Source organism: Bicyclus anynana, chromosome 2 (assembly GCF_947172395.1).
Source record: "Bicyclus anynana chromosome 2, ilBicAnyn1.1, whole genome shotgun sequence".
NCBI lineage: Eukaryota > Metazoa > Arthropoda > Insecta > Lepidoptera > Nymphalidae > Bicyclus > Bicyclus anynana.
In genome coordinates, this window is record NC_069084.1 from 404,287 (window position 1) to 423,541 (window position 19,255).

The window sequence follows — 19,255 nt, forward strand, 5'->3', positions numbered from 1 at the left end:
TTAAGGTGTTGGTCGAAGCTTTTCGCTATAAGACCATTGACTGAAACAACTATCGGAACAATAATAGTTGACTCAACATTCCACATGGCGGTAATCTCGTGAGCAAGGTCCAAGTATTTTGATACTTTTTAACCGACTTCCAAAAAGGAGGAGGTTCTACGTTCGGCTGTATGTATGTTTTTTTTTTTTTTTTTTTTTTTTTTTTATGTATGTCCAGCGATAATTCCGTCAATTATGGACCGATTTTAAAAATTCTTTTTTTGTTTTGAAGGGTTTACTTCCAGGGTGGTCCCATTTTTTTCATGTCAGGATCTGATGGTGGCATCCTGGAGAAATTGAGGGGAACTTTTGAAAGTTGTAGAGACGGCTAGTGCGTTTGTTAGTGTTTCCATAAGGTATTTTAAACCACTACAACTTTATGAAGGTTTGGAGTTGGTCTGATGATGGAGCCGAAACACAGACGATGGAACTCGTCAACGATTTACAGCAGTCACCTTTTGTTTGGGCTTGATTAATTTGTATTGATGAGTACTTTCCACCTGTATGGGTTGTGACTGTATTAAGGGTCTAGTGATGAAGACGATGGACAGTGAAGAGAACTCCTCGACGGTTCACAGTAGCTACCTTGTGTTTGGACTTGATAAATTTGTGTTGATGAGAACTTTCCACCTAGATGGATTGTGACTGTATTAAGGGTCTGATGAGGAAGACGAGGGACAGTGAAGAGAACTCCTCGACGGTTCACAGTAGCTACCTTGTGTTTGGACTTGATAAATTTGTGTTGATGAGAACTTTCCACCTAGATGGATTGTGACTGTATTAAGGGTCTGATGAGGAAGACGAGGGACAGTGAAGAGAACTCCTCGACGGTTCACAGTAGCTACCTTGTGTTTGGACTTGATAAATTTGAATTGATGAGAACTTTCCACCTAGATGGATTGTGACTGTATTAAGGGTCTGGTGATGAAGACGATGGACAGTGAAGAGAACTCCTCGACGGTTCACAGTAGCTACCTTGTGTTTGGACTTGATAAATTTGTGTTGATGAGAACTTTCCACCTAGATGGATTGTGACTGTATTAAGGGTCTGATGAGGAAGACGAGGGACAGTGAAGAGAACTCCTCGACGGTTCACAGTAGCTACCTTGTGTTTGGACTTGATAAATTTGAATTGATGAGAACTTTTCACCTAGATGGATTGTGACTGTATTAAGGGTCTGGTGATGAAGACGAAGCACAGTGAAGAGAACTCCTCGACGGCTCATAGTAGCTACCTTGGGTTTGGACTTGATAATTTTGTATTGATAAGAACTTTCCATTTAGATAGGTTGTGACTGTACACACGCAGTAGGTATGCTAACACTAAAAATAAAAAAATAAAAATTTTAATAAAAAAAATTCAACCGACTTCCAAGTCAAAAAATAACTAACTAAAAAGCAAAAAATAACATCTTACCTATGTGCTACCTTCTGATCAGTTTGAAGGCGGTGCCAAGCCAGTGATGTTTTAATTAAACACCATTTAACTACAAAATTTCTGTGGTTCTTTCAGAAACAGCTTTAATTAAAACACAACACTGGCTTGGCACCGCCTTCAAACTGATCAGAAGGTAGCACATAGGTAAGATGTTATTTTTTGCTTTTTAGTTAGTTATTTTTTGACTTGGAAGTCGGTTGAATTTTTTTTATTAAAATTTTTATTCCTTTTCGGCTTTAACCAGATTATCGTCATGTGGAACAGTAATATCAACAATTATTGCACGACGCACTGACCGATCGACTAGCACTATATCAGGTCTATTGGCTACAATATACCTGTCAGTGATAATCGTTCGGTCCCAGTAGAGCAATGCACTGCTATTTTCAAGAACTGACGCTGGGTCGTACCTATAGTAAGGCATCTCAAAATCGATAAGGCCATATTGAAGAGCAAGTTGTTGGTGGATTATCTTGGCTACTTGATTATGTCTGTGTAAGTATTCGCCGTTAGCAAGATGAGAACACCCGGACACAATATGCCTGAGGGACTCCCCAGGACGATGACACGCTCGACAGATGTCTAGAGTGCCATCTTTCATAATGTGTTTCCGGTAGTTTCTCGTCTTTATAACTTCGTCCATAATTGCACAGACAAAACCCTCGGTTTCCCCAAAGAGGTCACCGAATTGCAACCAAGATACAGATGTTATTTTATCTACATCCGGCCCAGTAAGGGCCTTGTAGAATCGTCCATGCAACTCCTTGCTCTTCCATATTGCCACACGATCTGAGTTACTAATTACTATAGGTTTGCGCCAGTTCTCTTTGCCTAGGGATAGCGGGGTAAGTCCCTTATCCACTGCAACGACATCCTGATACATACTCACATTCATCTTGAGAAAATGATCTCTGAGGTTACACACCTCACGATTATGGAGGTTCTTGGCGTTTAAGAAGCCACGTCCTCCACACTTGCGTGGGATGTACAATCTCATTACAGATGAACGGGGGTGATGCATCCGGTATGACGTCAGCAGTTTGCGGACTTTACAGTCCAGGGAATCCAGTTCGGTTTGAGTCCACTTTAGAATGCCAAAAGTGTATATGAGTAAGGGCATGACCCAGCTATTGAAGGCACGCACCTTGTTACCGCCTGATAAAAGACTTTTTAGGACTTTTTTCAGGCGGCCAAAGAAGCGTTCCTTCACTACCTGTTTCATATTCCCTGTCTCAATACCAAGTGCTTCTGTCATTCCAAGGTATTTATAGGTCTCGCCTTCAAGGAGTGATCTGAGAATGACAGTTTCTGAAATAACTATATTCTCGGAGCTCACTATCCTTCCTCGCTCTACATTGATGACCGCACACTTGTCTACACCAAATTCCATCCTTATGTCATTGCTAAAGGTTTGAGTAATCTTCAGCAATGACACTAGGTCTGTGCGCTTTGATGCATACAGCTTGAGGTCATCCATGTAAAGCAAGTGAGATATGAGCTCACCACTCCTGCGAAGGCGAAACCCTAGCCCTGAATCCCGCAGTAAAGTACTGAGAGGATTAAGGGCTAGACAAAACCATAGAGGGCTCAAACTATCGCCCTGGAAAATACCTCGCCTAATCCCTATCAGTTCGTTCGATTCAGAACACTCAGAAGCGCCTGGGTGACGAAGAACTGTCATCCACTGTCTCATACATGACTCAAGAAAAGAGCATAGTGTTGTATCGACCTTGTACAACCGCATGACCTCCATGAGCCATGAATGAGGCACTGAATCATAGGCCTTCTTGTAGTCTATCCAAGCAGCCGTGAGATTTTTTCTGTTTCGCCGAACCTGTTGGCAAATAGCAGTGTCTATGAGGAGAAGTTCCTTTGTACCACGAGACCGAGCCTTACATCCATTCTGTGTTGGGGCCAAAATATGATTTGCATTTATATGCATCGTTAATTTTGATGACAGAATGGATGTAAGGAGCTTATAGATGGTGGGTAAGCATGTTATCGGTCGGTAGTTTTTGGGGTCTGTGGTACTTCCGGATTTGTGTAGCAGGAACGTGACACCAGTTGTTAAAAATGCCGGTAGCGATCCAGTGTCAATGGCATTTTGAAATTGCACTGCCAAGATAGAATGGGCGCTACGAAACCATTTTAACCAGAAGTTGTGCAATCCGTCCGGTCCTGGGCATTTCCAGTTTGACGCCGGGCGAATTGCACAACTTACATTTTCTGTAGTAATGGATATCGGAATCATTTGTTCCACCATTGCACACTCTTCCTTGACAGTACTCATCCAATCGCCTTCAGTGTGGCCTACGGGGGTCGACCAGATGCTACGCCAGAAATCTGACATAGCATCAGAAGTCGGAGGTTCCCCATCTGTCACACAGACACTGGATCGTTCCCAGTTCCTGTACACTTTCCGTTGGTCACTTTGGAAGATCCTATTCTGATTATACCGGTCTATACGCTCTTTATAGCGCCTAATGCGCTGTGCCCATGCATAGACTTTCTGCTTCAAGAAGTCAATGCGTTCGGTGACACAAGCCAAGTACTGGAACGGGCGTGTGTCAGTCCCAGCAAAAGCCTGAGTCACAAATCGCATAACTCTAGGACGATTGTTGCCCTCCTTGAAGCAGATTAGCTTAGCTATGAGAGTTCTAGTCAGTGTGATACGCCTTTCGATTCTGGTCCGCCAAGCTGGTGCTTGACCCGTCCTCTGCGGAGCCGTGCGTGGTTCAGGGAATTTGACACCCGCAATACGACACGCCGCAACGGCTCCACAGAATAGAATCGAATGCGTATCACTTAGGTCCTCAGATGTTACGAGATATTCACCTAAAATCTGATCTAGAACCCCCACTAACGCCATATTTCGTCTATGTACAGGCAAACGAGGCAATTTTGGTCTTAAATTAAGAGGCATGTACCTGTATGTCACAATAGAATCCTCCAAAGTTCTCCTCAATTGCTCATAATTCTGGCTACTTACTTGCATATCGATACCATCCTGTAGCACCTCTGGGATGTTGGTTTGCAATGTTTGCTGAGGTAAGCTACGGATGGTATCGATTTGTACTGAAGTAGAGCGCAGTCGTTCAAGGTGAGCTTCATCTAGCAGATGACGTCGCTGGATTGCTCGCACCTGATCCGATAGTCGCTGCGCAGTCACGGTCACTGTTGGCTCAAGAGTCTGAAACATAGACAACATCCTTGACCGGTACGCAGTAAGGTTAGTTCCCCCCTCTGTCGCCCCATAGTACGCTCGCATGACGCTCTCATTGAGTGGACGAGACCATCTCATGCGACGCACTACACCACCGGTAGCGGGAGCACTCACAGGAGCCCGCAGCCCCTCTTGATCCAAGCTCTCCGGTAGTGGTATCTCATCGACGTCCTGCTGGTGTTGTTGCTGTTGTTGGTGTTGCCGTCGTCGTGTGGTGACACCCCGATGAGTCGTCCGCACGGGTGTCTCATCCCCCGCAGATGTTGGCGGGGTCTTAAATTCGTCAGACGACGACGGCGACGTCGACGACAATATGAAGATGTTATTTCGTGCGCTGGTGCTCTGGCCGCCAACTCGTCGCATATTTTCTATGTTTTATAATGTTATTCAAATTCATTTTACTGTTTCTATTTGATTTATTTGTAGCGTATATATTTAAATTATTTTATTTTATTTATTTGTTTGAAAAAAATTTGTCACTCCAGACGGATGGCAGGTGTCATTTAATTTATTATTACATTCACCATTCGGCCTTGATATAACTTTATCCGTGCGTCGTGCGTAGAAGTTCAATAAAACTACACGTTACAAAATGCTCTGTAATAAAAACTGCATGAGAATCAAATTAGTTTTGGAGATCAGCGTAAACAAACCGACAAACATTATAAAAAAAAATTTTTTCGATGCCTGAAATGATATATCAAAACAGAAAAAGATTTTTGGTAGACGGTTATAGTTGTGGTTGATGAATGGTGGATGGTGCATTTAGTGGGATTGGTTTTTCCAGAGGCGCAACTACTCTAGTTTGAATATAATAATAACAGAATATTAGATTAATAATTAAAATATAAAGTAATAAAAACAATTGGCACATCGCGTTTATCAAAAAACATTCCCGTACCGGGAATCGAACCCGAGCCTCCTGGGTGAAAGCCAGGTATCCTAGCCACTAGACCATACGGGAGTTAATCATTGAATTGAAATACTTGTTTATAAAGTACAATTGTCAAATTATTTAATTTAATGTAGTACTTCTGAAAACTGTCATCTAATGTTTATAAAGGGATCAGTAACAGAAATGCCATACAATTATTGCAGTCATAATTTAAATTAAACCAACTTTAGCGATAGTATGAGAAAAAAAATGTTATATTATAGGACTAAAGTGATTACATGAGTACCTTCCTACTTTGAGCTCTGAAAAAAATACAATAAGAAACTGTAACTAACATAACATAATAGCTACACATTATCATGCCCACGTGCAATGGTGGAAATTTAGGTGGAAAAAACACTTTGTGCACAATAAATGAACCAGCTCTTCTTCTGTCACCAGATCAATCATTCAAGTGGAGTCAATTAACCGCAGTAAAATAATTCGGAAAAAATAATACTCCATTGCTCAAGGTTCTTCAAGGCAAACGGAAAAATTATAATGAGAAACAAAAACAAAAAGAATCGCGCCCCCGGGTGGGCTCGAACCACCAACCTTTCGGTTAACAGCCGAACGCGCTAGCCAATTGCGCCACGGAGGCGATGAAGCAATTGTTGAAATTATGATATTGTTGTTAATAGTGTTAAATAACACCTAACCATCCAGCATAGGAAAACGACGCATCCAGCTGAGGCATCCAGATAAAACTTGAACAGTCCCTAACAACGTTTTTAAGCAATCTGAAATAGTCAGCTGCGATTTCGGTGGTGGGTTGAGGGGCAACCTTAATACAAGTAATTATTTTTCTGTCATTTTAAACTTCCTAGATTAGAGTTATAAAAACTGATTTTCGTGACCTTTTGACCTCTGTAATTTTTTTTAGCCGACACGATATCGATGTCGATTTTTCACAACTTCATAACAACGCCGTAATAAAGGTGTATACAAAAATTCAGCTCACTAGGAATTTTTCCCCAGATTGGGGTATAAAATGCCTAAAATGACTGGACTATTAATTAAATATTACCTTACAGAATAAAAATTATTCAGGTGAAATATAGTGGTGAAATCCGCATCAGCTGCTTCTAAAAAGTAAAATTAAACAAATAGGTATGAGAACTTATTAAGTATACCTAGGTATCTTCCATAATTTCTTCTCAATTTAATATCAATTAGATTATAGTTAGATAGTTAGCTTTATTCTGCTTAGCGTCATCTATTGTTTAATCTGTGCACCACATAGATATGCAGTACAAAGCAAATGGACCATACGACAGGTATTGGTATGGTGCCACAAACGTTTCTGTTTCTGGTGGCCAAAACTGGAACTAACGTCGTCGCGGTCGCATTTTGATTTGTCTAGTCATTGTTTGCTTTGCTGTCTACAGTAAGTATTATTGTTATTTTCATTTTGTAGTTTTATCTGCATAAAAAAATGTCTTAAGCAATATGAAGTGCGCAAATCATTAAATTTAAAAACGCGACAACAGCGACACCCTTACCGGGCCAGATAAGTTTGTGGCACTATACAACAGGTGGCACTACTGACTGACTGACTGCGAAGTGACTAGTAATAGTATAGTATTGCGAAGAAGGAACGGAACATCTTTACATGACGGTCCGACTATAATGTATTTATTATTTAGTAGTATGCTATGATGTATTATTAATAATTAGTAGTTAAACTTTTATATCCACAGTACATGTACCTATGATTTACGAGCGCTAACCAACTCGCAAAAACCTCTAATTTGGCCTTTGGGTTTACATTTTTTGGTACTTTGTTACAATATACAATCACAAATAATAATAATTTACTTCAAGGCTAACACTGTTCGGAAAGCAGGTTTTGTTAAGTAGAGTCGGGACGAAAAAAAAACGTAAGACTGCACTAAAAAATTTGTTTGATTCAAAAAACTTCGCAGCCGGTAGGATTCGAACCTACGCTCCCAGAGGGAATCTGATTTCGAGTCAGACGCCTTAACCACTCGGCCACGACTGCTACGTGTTGACTTGTTGAAATAGCTAATAATACAATTAAAATATTTTTATAGTATTCAGATTTGTGTTTGATGTTAGATGATATTAAAACACTTGATTTAAAATCATCGACCAACGCGCAATACTAAGCTTGGATGCGATTCCACTATTTACCACTCGTCGATGAAATGATCGTCTTTATCAATTCTAATTCAAAGAATTATAATTGAAAGGGTTGCCAAAGTTAAAATGTCACTAACAACGATGTCACTGCGTTGTAACTCTACAGAATTCAGGGGCTGATCCGATCCTACACGAAACAAGCTTTGTAAACCCCGATTTTGCTTAATCTACATTTGAAATTACACACGTTACCAAGAAAGTTACAATATAAAGTAGGTATAACAAGTGAAAATGAATAATAATTTTTAAAAGAAAGGATAGTGAATAAAACAAATATTATTTTGCTCATTAGATTCCTTTATCTTCTAGTGAAAATTATTTTAACTTGAAAATACAATAAATATATCGTAATTGTAATTAAGTACTTACTTTCCTATGACATGCTAAGAAAAAAAATGGAAGTAAAAAGAAAAGATAACTCATGCTCTCAGGGGACACCCGGGTTTGAACCGGGGACCATTCGATCTGCAGTCGAATGCTCTACCACTGAGCTATATCCCCGCTGATGCAAGTGACAAAATTATGTACTATAAAAATCTAAGTTTTATCCCAAAATACATAATAGGTTTTATTAAAATTTATTGCAACAATAAGAAACGAGCTCACTTTTGTATATTAAAAATAAATAATCAAAAAATAGCGCATCAAAAAGCCAACATCACGCGGTGTTCCCAGGCGGTCACCCATCCAAGTACTGACCGCGCCCGATGTTGCTTAACTTCGGTGATCGGACGAGAACCGGTGTATTTAACATGGTATGGATGTTGGCGATGTTGTAAGTAAAATACTACACCAATATATTTTTTTTACTACTGCCTATAGTGGAAGTTAGAACGCGCTAGAAGATGCTTGTTCGCTCTCGAATATACCCAAGTTCTTGATGGTTCAAAAAACAAAAGAAGGGCTAGAAGGGTATTCCAGATCTACGGAATAGGTTTCAGGAAAAATAAACTAAGACATTTCTCCACATTAACGTGCTATTTAATTAAATATATTTACTAGCGGACTCCCGCGGCTGCGTCCGTCCTTAGACCTAATTCAGTCCTCTCGCAGTCGCAAAAGCCACTCTTAGCAGACCTCTACTAACTGTGAACTACCTCCCTACCACATCTTTCTACGTCATGTGAGATTTCGTGATGAGTGACCTTCTTTGTTTTTTTTTATATGAGCCACACTGAGACCACGATCTCATTTGATGGTAAGTGTTGAGGCCTACGGTGGAACGCGCTTGCCTAGAAGATGACTATTCACACTTATCTTTTTTCAGGACCTTTCGCTTTTATGTATGTAGGTATATTTAGTCAATTCAAATTCAATTGAAACTTATCAAGCGCTGTTGAAGTAAATTCGACGAATCTAAAAATCAAAAAAGGAATTTAGAACATTTATAATTTTTTTCTGGTGAGTAGGTAGAACACTCAATACTTTTCTCCATCACCAAAAGCGCCCAAAGTGTCTAGAGAAGTTACACTTAAAGTTAGTTGTTGTTTTTTTTAATAATAATCTGAGCTTACTACAATAATTTGATCTCCTCTACAAGCTACAACTACCCGAGTAGGTACAATAATTCTGTATGTTTATAATTCTGTACCTGATTAGGTACAATAATACTCCTCCGTGAGTCCGTGCGCGCAAAACGGCTCACAGTTTAAATTGCTACGAAAATCGCACATGTTCGTTAGTCTCGCTAAAAATCAAAACGGTCCGACCTACTTTAATGCAATATTATGTTTTTCAGACAAACACAACTCTTCTTGTTGACTACAGAACCCTAAAAAGTCATTGCTAATTTGAAAAAAAGGAAACATTTCAAAGGATACGAAGGACGCCGGATCGTTATTAAATTAATTGTATCATTAATCACGTATTGAACATTGTTATACCTAGTTACTCAACATAAACACTAGATATGAAATTTTATGGCTCATTATATCTGAATAGGTATAACAAAATCAAGCAAATATGCCGTATTAAAATAATGTATAGTTAGGTAGGTACACATTTATTAATTATGCAATTAGAAATAATTAATTAAGACCGCGTTATTTACTGTTCTCGTGTGCAGGAAATCTCTAATTTGGCGGAAACTCAAATTATATCGTTCCTCATACCGCTCTTAAACTACATTCAGGTACTTCATTAGATATCATGATGTATTTACAGCTGTAGTTTCAGCAGATTGCGGCGCTGGTTAGTCGCGGTAAGAAGCGCTTTTGATTTTTTTTTACAATTATTTCTATTAGTATTTGTTAGTAGTAGAGCAGCGGAAGTAGTATTGTCATGTTTATAAATCAACGCAGTGGTTGCCGCCTCGCCGGTGACAATAGACGCTAGAGGCCTATAAACTTAACACGAAAGCCTCAACAAAGGCACATCACAGAACATCGTGTTGTCGGATTACTTTGAATGCAGTGCAGGGATTTTTGTTAAAAGTAGTAATTAAGATTTCACGATTCAGTTTGCCACGATCAAGTTACTTCAATTATAAAAAAAACGTCTAAAAATTTAAAAAAAAGGGGAAACTATTACTACTACCTTCTCCTCATTTCTACAAGTAAACGCATCAATAAGTACTTACTTACCCAACTCAGAGTCAAAACTAGGCTTTCTACCATCTGCCTATAGTAAATCCTTGAGTATTTCGCACACATTGCCAGGAAAGACGGAGATAATATCAAGAAACTGATGATGACTGACGGTAAAGTGGAAGGAAAGAGGCTGCGAGCCTACAATGCTCTCTGGGTGGCCGAAGATAGAACTCAATTGCGTGACACAACAAAACTGAAAGTCATGGGTGGAGGTGGTCCAGACCTTCACACATGAGGAACACGACTGAAGGAGGAGGAAGGAACCTTTATAGTTTCGCTACGTCTCTCGTCTGTCTGTCTGTCTATTGTTAATGATGCATTTTCAGATGATTTGGCAGCCTCTAGACCTGTCGGAAGCATGTCCCCCTCACACGCCCAACTCCGCGTGCTCCAACTTCGGGCTGCTGTACCTCAGTCTGCTGGTGAAGCTGTATGGAGGGTCCGCAGACCAGCGCCAGGAGTGTCGCAGAGAGAGGGCGCCCCGCGAGGAGTTCGACTTCATTGTGGTGGGCGCGGGCGCGGCGGGCTGCGTCGTCGCCAATAGACTTACAGAGAACCACAAGTGGAAGGTGAGTGAGTATACTAGGTATTGCATGTTTCCTAAGTATGTAAAACTTCCGTCTTTATTTTTGTACGAACTGAAAATTTTGGCATTTTTAAACCCCATGAAGTAAGCCTAGCAAATGGTAGCCACTAGTTACCCCTATAATTTTTCAAAGTTCGATAAAAGCTCGATTTCTCCAGGATTCCATCATCAGATCTTGACATCGGATCACATAGAGAGCCCCTTTGAAACAAAAAAAGTATTTTCTAAATCGGTTCAGGCGTCTTCGAGTAATCGGTGTACATACGTAAAAAAAACATACCACTCAACTTGATAACCTCCTCTTTTTAAAGTCGCTTAATAAATAACGCTGGCGCCAGACAAGCCAGCGTTGGCTCACTTGAGGACTAACTTATTGCTGGTTTCGCTTATTTAAACCTTGCTTTATGGACAATAACGTGATAGCCCAGTGGATATGACTTCTACCTCCGATTCCGGAGGGTGTGGGTTTAAATCTGGTCCGGAGCATGCACCTACAATTTTTCAGTTGTGTGCATTTTAAGAAATTAAATGTGAACGGTAAAGGAAAAACCAGCTGCTTATCAAAGAATTTTCTTAATTCTCTGCGTGTGTGAAGTCTGCCAATCCGCATTGAGCCAGCGTGGTGGACTATTGGCCTAACCCCTCACATTCTGAGAGGAGACTCGACGAGTATGGGTTGGTAACGATCACGGACAATGCGTTCTCGATGTCAGGTGCTGCTGCTAGAGGCCGGGCCGGAGGAGCCCGACGTGACGCTGGTGCCGGGCCTGTCCAGCGCGCTGCTGGGCTCCAACATCGACTGGCAGTACCGCACGCAGCCCAACGGCCGGAGCTGCCTCGCGCACCCCGGGGGCAGCTGCCCCTGGCCCCGGTACGGTTTGCGCTGTCACACGCGATACATTTCTACTTAGTTTATGTAAACTACTTGTTCCGATTTCAAACTATGCTATACAAAGTAACGTAGGCATGCGTATCCTATAAATGCCTGCAACTTTTTTGTTTACCTTTGTCTGTCACCAGAATGCAAGCAACTAAAAATATTTAGCAACAGATCGACAGCCTCGGACTCGGATGGCCTTCTTCATCGTTATGATTACATAGTATGAAAAGAAATCGCTTCCGCTGTCTGTTCGCTTTGATGTTTAAAACTATTCAACGGATTTAATTTGAAGTAGTTTCAGCAATAGATAAATTGATTTATGAGGAAAGTTCGTAGTATAAATCAGCTCCTGCCAAGTGGCACGTCGATTCTCTTTCTACGGTCGCAAACGCTTCGAAACCTAGAAAAATGTATGGGAATGACAGATCTTGATCACGCGACCTGTCGATAGCAAAATGTCATTCCCATACAAAATCGTGCGTGCGGGGAAGTGAGGTGCATCAGTCGCTGCACGCCCCCCGGCCCGCGCGTACAATCGGGAGATTTACGAACGAAGTTGCCAAGTTAGTTAACTTTGGAATGAACGAAGGTCCAAAACGATAGAACTATTTTACTTCGGATAAAAAAAATATGTGAAACCAGCTTCTCAGCTGTTGTCAGACATAAACACCCTTACAGATATTAACTTAAACTAAGCGTTATGGTGACCTGATGATTGATTGTGTCAATGATTTTTACATAAAATATTTAATTCATAACATACGTGACGTTTCAAAAATGCTTTTAAAGGAAGCCTAAATGAAATAAGTACATGAATTTTGACCTCGACTTTTATATATAATATGTATAATATTGTATTGTTATCAGAGGCAAAACAATGGGTGGTTCGAGCTCCATCAACTCGATGGCGTACCTGCGCGGCAACAGGGCGGACTACGACGCCTGGGCCGCCGCGGGCAACGATGGCTGGAGCTATGAAGAAGTGAGCTTCTCTATGACTTGGTTTGGATAAAAGAAAAGATATAACTGACAAGCTCAGAATACAAGCTGACAAGTTTTGTTTCTCACTAAAATTTTTTGCTTAGTCTACTAACATAACTTCATTTTCTATTTTTATCAAAGGTGCTGCCATTCTTCAAAAAGTCTGAAAGGAACATAAACATAGAAGTCCTCGACAGCAAATACCACGGAGCGAAGGGCGAGCAATACGTTTCCAGGTATCCCTACATCGACACGCCCTCCATCATGTTGACCGAAGCGTTCAACCAAGGAGGCCTGCCTCTGGCGGACTACAACGGCGCCCATCAGGTGGGCACCATGCAGGCGCAGGCGGTGTCGCTCGACGGCGAGCGAGTGTCGACCAACGTCGCCTTCATTCAGCCCATCCGGCACAAACGGCCTAATCTATTCGTTGAAACAAACGCAGAAGCGAAGAAAATATTAATAGACGAATATAACAATGCATACGGGATCGTTTACGTGAAAGATGGTAAGAAGCATACAGCGTACGCGAGAAAAGAAGTCATCATTAGCGCAGGAGCTATCAATTCTCCCAAATTGTTGATGTTATCAGGAATAGGACCGAAGCAGCAATTGAGAAGCTTGGGCATCCCGGTCGTACAAGACCTGGCCGTCGGAGAAAATCTGCACGACCACGTCACTTTTAACGGTGTTGTGATAGCTTTGTCTAACAAAACCGCCACGACGGTCAGCCAGGAAGAGATCTTGATAGCCGTCGAAGACTATCACGAAATGAAAATAAAAAGAGGTCCGCTGTCGGGCAACGGTCCGGTGAATTCAGTCTCATTTCTGAAAACAGATCCTAACCTACCAGCGCCAGATATACAGTTCCAATTCAACAGAATTTCAAATTGGAGAGAAATGATCCAAGATCCGATCGCTGCAGAGTACGTCTCGATACTGCCGACTGCGTTCTACGACGCCGTCGAGCCGAGAGCTATGAACCTGGTGCCAAAGAGCAGAGGCGTCCTTCTGTTGAATCAAACCGATCCAAACGGTCCTCCGCTGTTATATCCTAATTACTTCGGTGACGAGAGAGATATGATACCCATTCTAAAGGCCCTCCGATTTCTGCTGTCTTTGGAGAACACTGAAGCGATGAGATCCCGCGGCGCACATTTCGTGCGCGAGCCTTTGCCGTACTGTAAGCGTTACGAGTGGGGTACCGATGCGTACTTCGTTTGCATGATGCAGGCGTACACGGCCACCACCTACCACCCCGTGGGCACGTGCAAGATGGGCCCGAAGTGGGATACGAAGGCAGTCGTGGACAACCAGCTGCGCGTGTACGGGGTGCGCTCTCTGCGAGTGATCGACGCGTCCATGATGCCGGCGGTCATTCGCGGAAACACCAACGCGCCTTCCATTATGATCGGAGAGAGAGGAGTCGATTTTGTTGTGAGGCACTGGAGGAGTCACACCAAAGATTACTTTTAAACAACTAGGGGTGTCAAAATAATTTTACGAGCAGACTTTGTGATAAAAGAGTTCTTCTTGATATTGTTTTGTATTGATTGATCTATAGAAACAGTATATTTATCATCAATATCTTCAATGTTTTTGATCTATATAGTACTCGTATTTCGCAAGTCTAAGCTACAAACCTTCCTTTTATACAAGTAGAAGAGTCTGAGTCAAGAAAATGATGATGAAAGCGCGGGAAAAACAATTTAATTTGCAGTCTTGCATAACTAATATAACTACTGTCTCACAATGAGAAATCATTATTTGCCCACTTTATGCACACAACGATTAATAATGTCTGTGGACCCAATTGTCTGACACCGGCATTCATAGCGTCCAACTGAAAAAATAAACTGTGGTAGGTAAATATTACTATTGTAATGCATAACGAGGGAGAGCAAAGCTTATATAGCACGAGATCCGGCAAAAGAAATTTATATCCTCATCTGTTATTTAATTGGGATAAGCATGGCACATAGGTTAAATTGCGGTCAAACAGTATTCAATGACTAATTTACTTTTAATATTTAATTTCTTTCCCTCATTTGTTAATTAAAAAAATCGTACCCTAATTCATAGAATATACCCAACAGAGTAGAAAAAAAAAAGATTGTCTGCTTTCACACTGCAACTGTGGGGTTGCCAAATATAAACAGTAAAAGTAAAGTAAAATGTCAATTTCCTCGTCAGTTATTTAGTCGTCTAATATGTCAAATGCTTTTTTACGATAAAGGAGATCATTCATTTTGGGCCCTTTTTAAAAGTGCCGGCCAACGAAAAAAAATAGCACAAATCGTTAGAACTAGTCATTTGGAGTAATAGTTAATATGGCATGAAAGTTGTAGGAGGGCTCTGAACCAAGTTATACAGGTTCGACGATTCGTTATTTTCAAACATTTTGTCAATTTTCAAAAGTGCCCGCCAAGAAAAAAAACTGGTACGTATCGTTAGAACTGTCCATTTGGAGCAATAGTTACTACGGCTCAAATGTTGTAGGACTGCACTGAACCAAGTTATACAGGTTCGATGACTCGTCACTTCTATACATTTTACTGAGTTTTGTAAGTGCCCTCAAACAAAATAAATCATACGTATCGTTATAACTAGCCATTTGCAGCAATATTTACTATGGCATAAACATTGTAGTATAGCTTTGTGTCGAGTTATACAGTTTCGATGATTCGTCCAATCCATTTATTTTATTGATTTTTTAAAGTACCGTTTAACAAAAATATGGTACTTATGGTTAAAACTGCCCATTTGGAGTAATACCAAGTTATACAGGTTCGATGTCTCGTCACTTCAATGTATTTGATGGAGTTTTGTAAGTTACAAAGTAAATGCTATTTATCGTTATAACTAGCCATTTTCAGTAATAGTTACTATGGCATAAACGTTGTAGTATAGATCCGAATCAAGTTATACTGTTTAGATGATTTGTCACATCCATATATTTTACTGATTTTTTACAGTACCGTTCACCTAAAATATGGTACCTAACGTTAAAACTAGTCATTAGGAGCAATAGTTAGTAATACGTTGCACACGCTTCAAAAAAAAATTCTAGTACTGAAACAAGTTATATAACTTTCATTCATTGATTTCCAAAAAAGTTGGAAAACATAAAAGCAATAATATAAAATATAGAAATAATGATTCTAAGCATTTGCACAAATTCAACATTATGGTGCAAATGTAACTAAAAATTGTGTTACTGTGCATTGAGAGAATGGTAATTTCGGTTTACAAGCTTGAATAACATAACAAATACACGCACAACGGCGAATCACATGGCCAAGTGCAGAAACAGTCCAGAAGGAAGAATATAACAAATAATGATGACACAGCTCTTACACCATGATGACATTTATTTCATATTATTAGTTAAGTATTCATCATTATTACCTATTTATTGTTCCCCATTACTATCAGATATCAACAAAATCATAAGTGACGAATCATCGAACGCAAATAACTTGGCAATCATACAATGTTTCTGTCATACCTACCAACTAACTGTATTGCTTAAATCGATAAAATGCATAGAAATTAAGAATCATTGAACTTGTATAACATGGCTCAGAGCAGGCCTACAACGTTTGTTGTACTATACTAACTATTACTGTCCGTTCCTATTACAGCCAGTTCTAATGATACGTACCATTTTAATGGTTGGCACTTGTATTAGGTTGCCTTTTATCAAGTTCATGGTTTCCTAGATTTTGTATGAAAAATGTGTTTGGCTGCAACTTAACTAGGCAACCTATTTGCAATCTGTCACTGTGAACCAAAATATTATTTGTTTCATACCACTAATGAATCTTAACACCCCTTGCCCCGCCGTTACTGTAACCGCTAATTGAGAGCCAGGAATAGCGGGGCTGCCGGGGACTAGGGGCTGTGGGGCTGGAATGGTGACCCCGCACTAGTAAGCGCAGTGTTGGTCGACCCCCCACCAGGTGGACTGACGACATCAAGCGAGTCGCAGGGATTCGCTGGATGCAGGCGGATCGTGATGTTTGGAAGTCCCTACTAAAGGCATATGTCCTGCAGTGGATGTCCATCGGCTGATATTATGATGATGTTGATGATGACTAATAAATCACAGATGAGTGTATATATTTCTAATTCTGGATCTTAGGCCCGTAGACTTTTATCACGTTGCTACCTACTCACTCAACAGACCGAAAGCTATAGAGGAATGCTAATTTGACGAATATTTTACAAATCGGAGATCAGATAGGGACTTCGCTTATTTAGAGATCTCTAATATTGAAAGCAATATGAATTTGTGAGTCTTGGGAAAACACTTTTATTTATTTACATAATAAGCAATATAAAGAACTGCAAGTACGCTTGATGGTGATGCAGTTTATGTTTGAACGCATTTGCCTAGAAGATGCATAATATTTAGTAAACCGCCCGAGGAATATAAAACGAGAATTACCAAAAAAAACTATTCAATCGTCCTCGTGTCGTATTTTCTATAATTCCTCTGATGATTCTGATTGTCGTTAGGACAATTACTGAATATTGTTTGTGATCCAACTCACATATAGCAAGTATGTTGGAAAAAAAAATCTAATAATTAATGTAATTCTAGGTAAGTTGATGACTGTCAAGATTTTTTAAGTAAATACATGCATACATACATGCTTTCTATCTACGAGTACTAATATTTAGAGATAAAGTTTGTGATAATTTAGATTTTAGGGGTAATCTCTGGATCTACTGAACCGATTTTGGAATTTTTTTTACCACTACAAAACCGCGTTATTTGTGAGTGTCATATAATAAGTGTATTTTATCGCCGTATTCTCACGAAGGTACTACGCGGGTTAAACCGCGAGGCGTTGACTAGTTGCTAATAAAAAAAAACATTTTATCTGTATGTACGTCAGGCTCCATTATTGTGTCAGCTGTAGCAAGAACATCTACTTGAACAAATTGCACGGTTCACGGTTAATTAATTTATATGAATAAAATAAGAGCATAACGACAGCAGTTTGCAGCAACAAGTACAAATTATATCAGCACCTGCTTTAGGCACTTTCAGCATTCGCCAGGCGCTCACATTCTTGTATCTCTTACTTAATTTAACTTTTTTTCAAAATATATTCAAAAGCGGACAAGGTCAAGTTTCGCTTTTACTTATATGCACTGTACCCTACCCCTACCCTACCCTACCCTTCCCCTACCTTACCCTACCCTTACCCTACCCCTATCCCTATTCTTAACCAACCCCTATCCTTACCCAACCCTACACCCACCTTTTTATACCCACCTTTGTACACCTGGGTTACATTATTGGAGTTTTAGGAAGGATCTTTATTTTTTTTAATATAATGCAACCTATACATAGCCTATATATATATAGCCTATATAGCCTACATATAGCCTATATATAGCCTTCCTCGATAAATGGACTATCTATCATTGACAGTATTTTTCAAATCGGACAAGTAGTTCCTGACATTAGCGCGTTCAATCAAACAAACAAACTCTTCAGCTTTATAATATTAGTATAGATACGAGTACATTATGGAAATCTTTACTTGTTACATACGGGATTTGTTACATACCTTGACCATGGCACAGTGACAGTGCCATGGGCCTGTCTGATGATACCTACAGAAAGACCAGAACTCGGTCTAGCCGTTTCAAAGATTAGCCCGGACAAACAGAAAGACAGACAGACAGACAAAAATGTTGAAAAAAGCTTGATTGTATTTAGTATCGTGTAAATAGCTATAATCACCTAAAACACATACACTCCAATTTAGTATTATATTTTCGCCGCCGCATTACTAACACAAAACCTCAATGTTAACAATTCCAAGCTCAGGCCGCAGGCCGCGTCTACACCTGCGAGTAGTAGAGCGAGACTCACACTTTCGTAATTGTAAGCTGAAAGTATCAATCCGTGTTTTACTTTGACTTTCGAGTTTATTTTTGTTAGCTAATCTTTTTACTAGCGGACGCTCGCGACTTCTTCCGTCCTTATACCTCCTTAATGCCGCAAACTACTACTGTTTACTAACTGTAAACTATTTATGTATATATTGTGAATTAAGTAGATAAATGTTGTTTTTTTTTTGCGGCGGTAAATATTTCCTATTGGTCCTACGCCGTATAGATTTACGGCTCAGTAAAAAGTCACATGTGGACGCGTCTTTATTGTCACATTTCTTTTGTACAAATATTAACAATACAATAAAGTATTGTCTTTTGATATGGATATATTGAGCAGACCTAAAGTACCGCAAGAAGACCGACATCGCCAGCGGCGCAGAGTGGAACTGCTTAGATTACTTCAACAGAAAATAATAAAAAGCTGCAGGTTAGTCGTTAAAAGGACATGTCCCCTTTATTATTCACTAGCGGACATCCGCGACTTCGTCCGCCTTTAGACCTCATTAA

At 40.1% G+C, this 19,255-nt stretch overlaps 1 protein-coding gene and 5 non-coding genes across 6 annotated transcripts; 1 reads left to right on the forward strand and 5 right to left on the reverse strand.

The window, feature by feature from the left end:
* Positions 1-5,592: 5,592 nt before the first annotated feature.
* Trnae-uuc (transfer RNA glutamic acid (anticodon UUC)) lies at positions 5,593-5,664 on the reverse strand. The gene has a single exon. It is a non-coding gene; the product is annotated as a tRNA-Glu (tRNA).
* Positions 5,665-6,161: 497 nt separating this feature from the next.
* Positions 6,162-6,235, reverse strand: Trnan-guu (transfer RNA asparagine (anticodon GUU)). Its single transcript has one exon. It is a non-coding gene; the product is annotated as a tRNA-Asn (tRNA).
* Positions 6,236-7,554: 1,319 nt separating this feature from the next.
* On the reverse strand, positions 7,555-7,636 carry Trnas-cga (transfer RNA serine (anticodon CGA)). Its single transcript has one exon. It is a non-coding gene; the product is annotated as a tRNA-Ser (tRNA).
* Positions 7,637-8,226: 590 nt separating this feature from the next.
* Trnac-gca (transfer RNA cysteine (anticodon GCA)) lies at positions 8,227-8,298 on the reverse strand. The gene has a single exon. It is a non-coding gene; the product is annotated as a tRNA-Cys (tRNA).
* A 149-nt stretch (positions 8,299-8,447) lies between these two features.
* LOC112051932 (5S ribosomal RNA) lies at positions 8,448-8,566 on the reverse strand. The gene has a single exon (XR_002887273.2). It is a non-coding gene; the product is annotated as a 5S ribosomal RNA (ribosomal RNA).
* A 2,145-nt stretch (positions 8,567-10,711) lies between these two features.
* Positions 10,712-14,327, forward strand: LOC112051925 (glucose dehydrogenase [FAD, quinone]-like). Its single transcript, XM_024090780.2, has 4 exons — positions 10,712-10,954; positions 11,685-11,842; positions 12,719-12,833; positions 12,974-14,327. The coding sequence occupies exons 1-4, from the start codon at positions 10,712-10,714 to the stop codon at positions 14,306-14,308; spliced, it is 1,851 nt and encodes a 616-aa protein (XP_023946548.2). The 3' UTR covers positions 14,309-14,327.
* Positions 14,328-19,255: the final 4,928 nt, after the last annotated feature.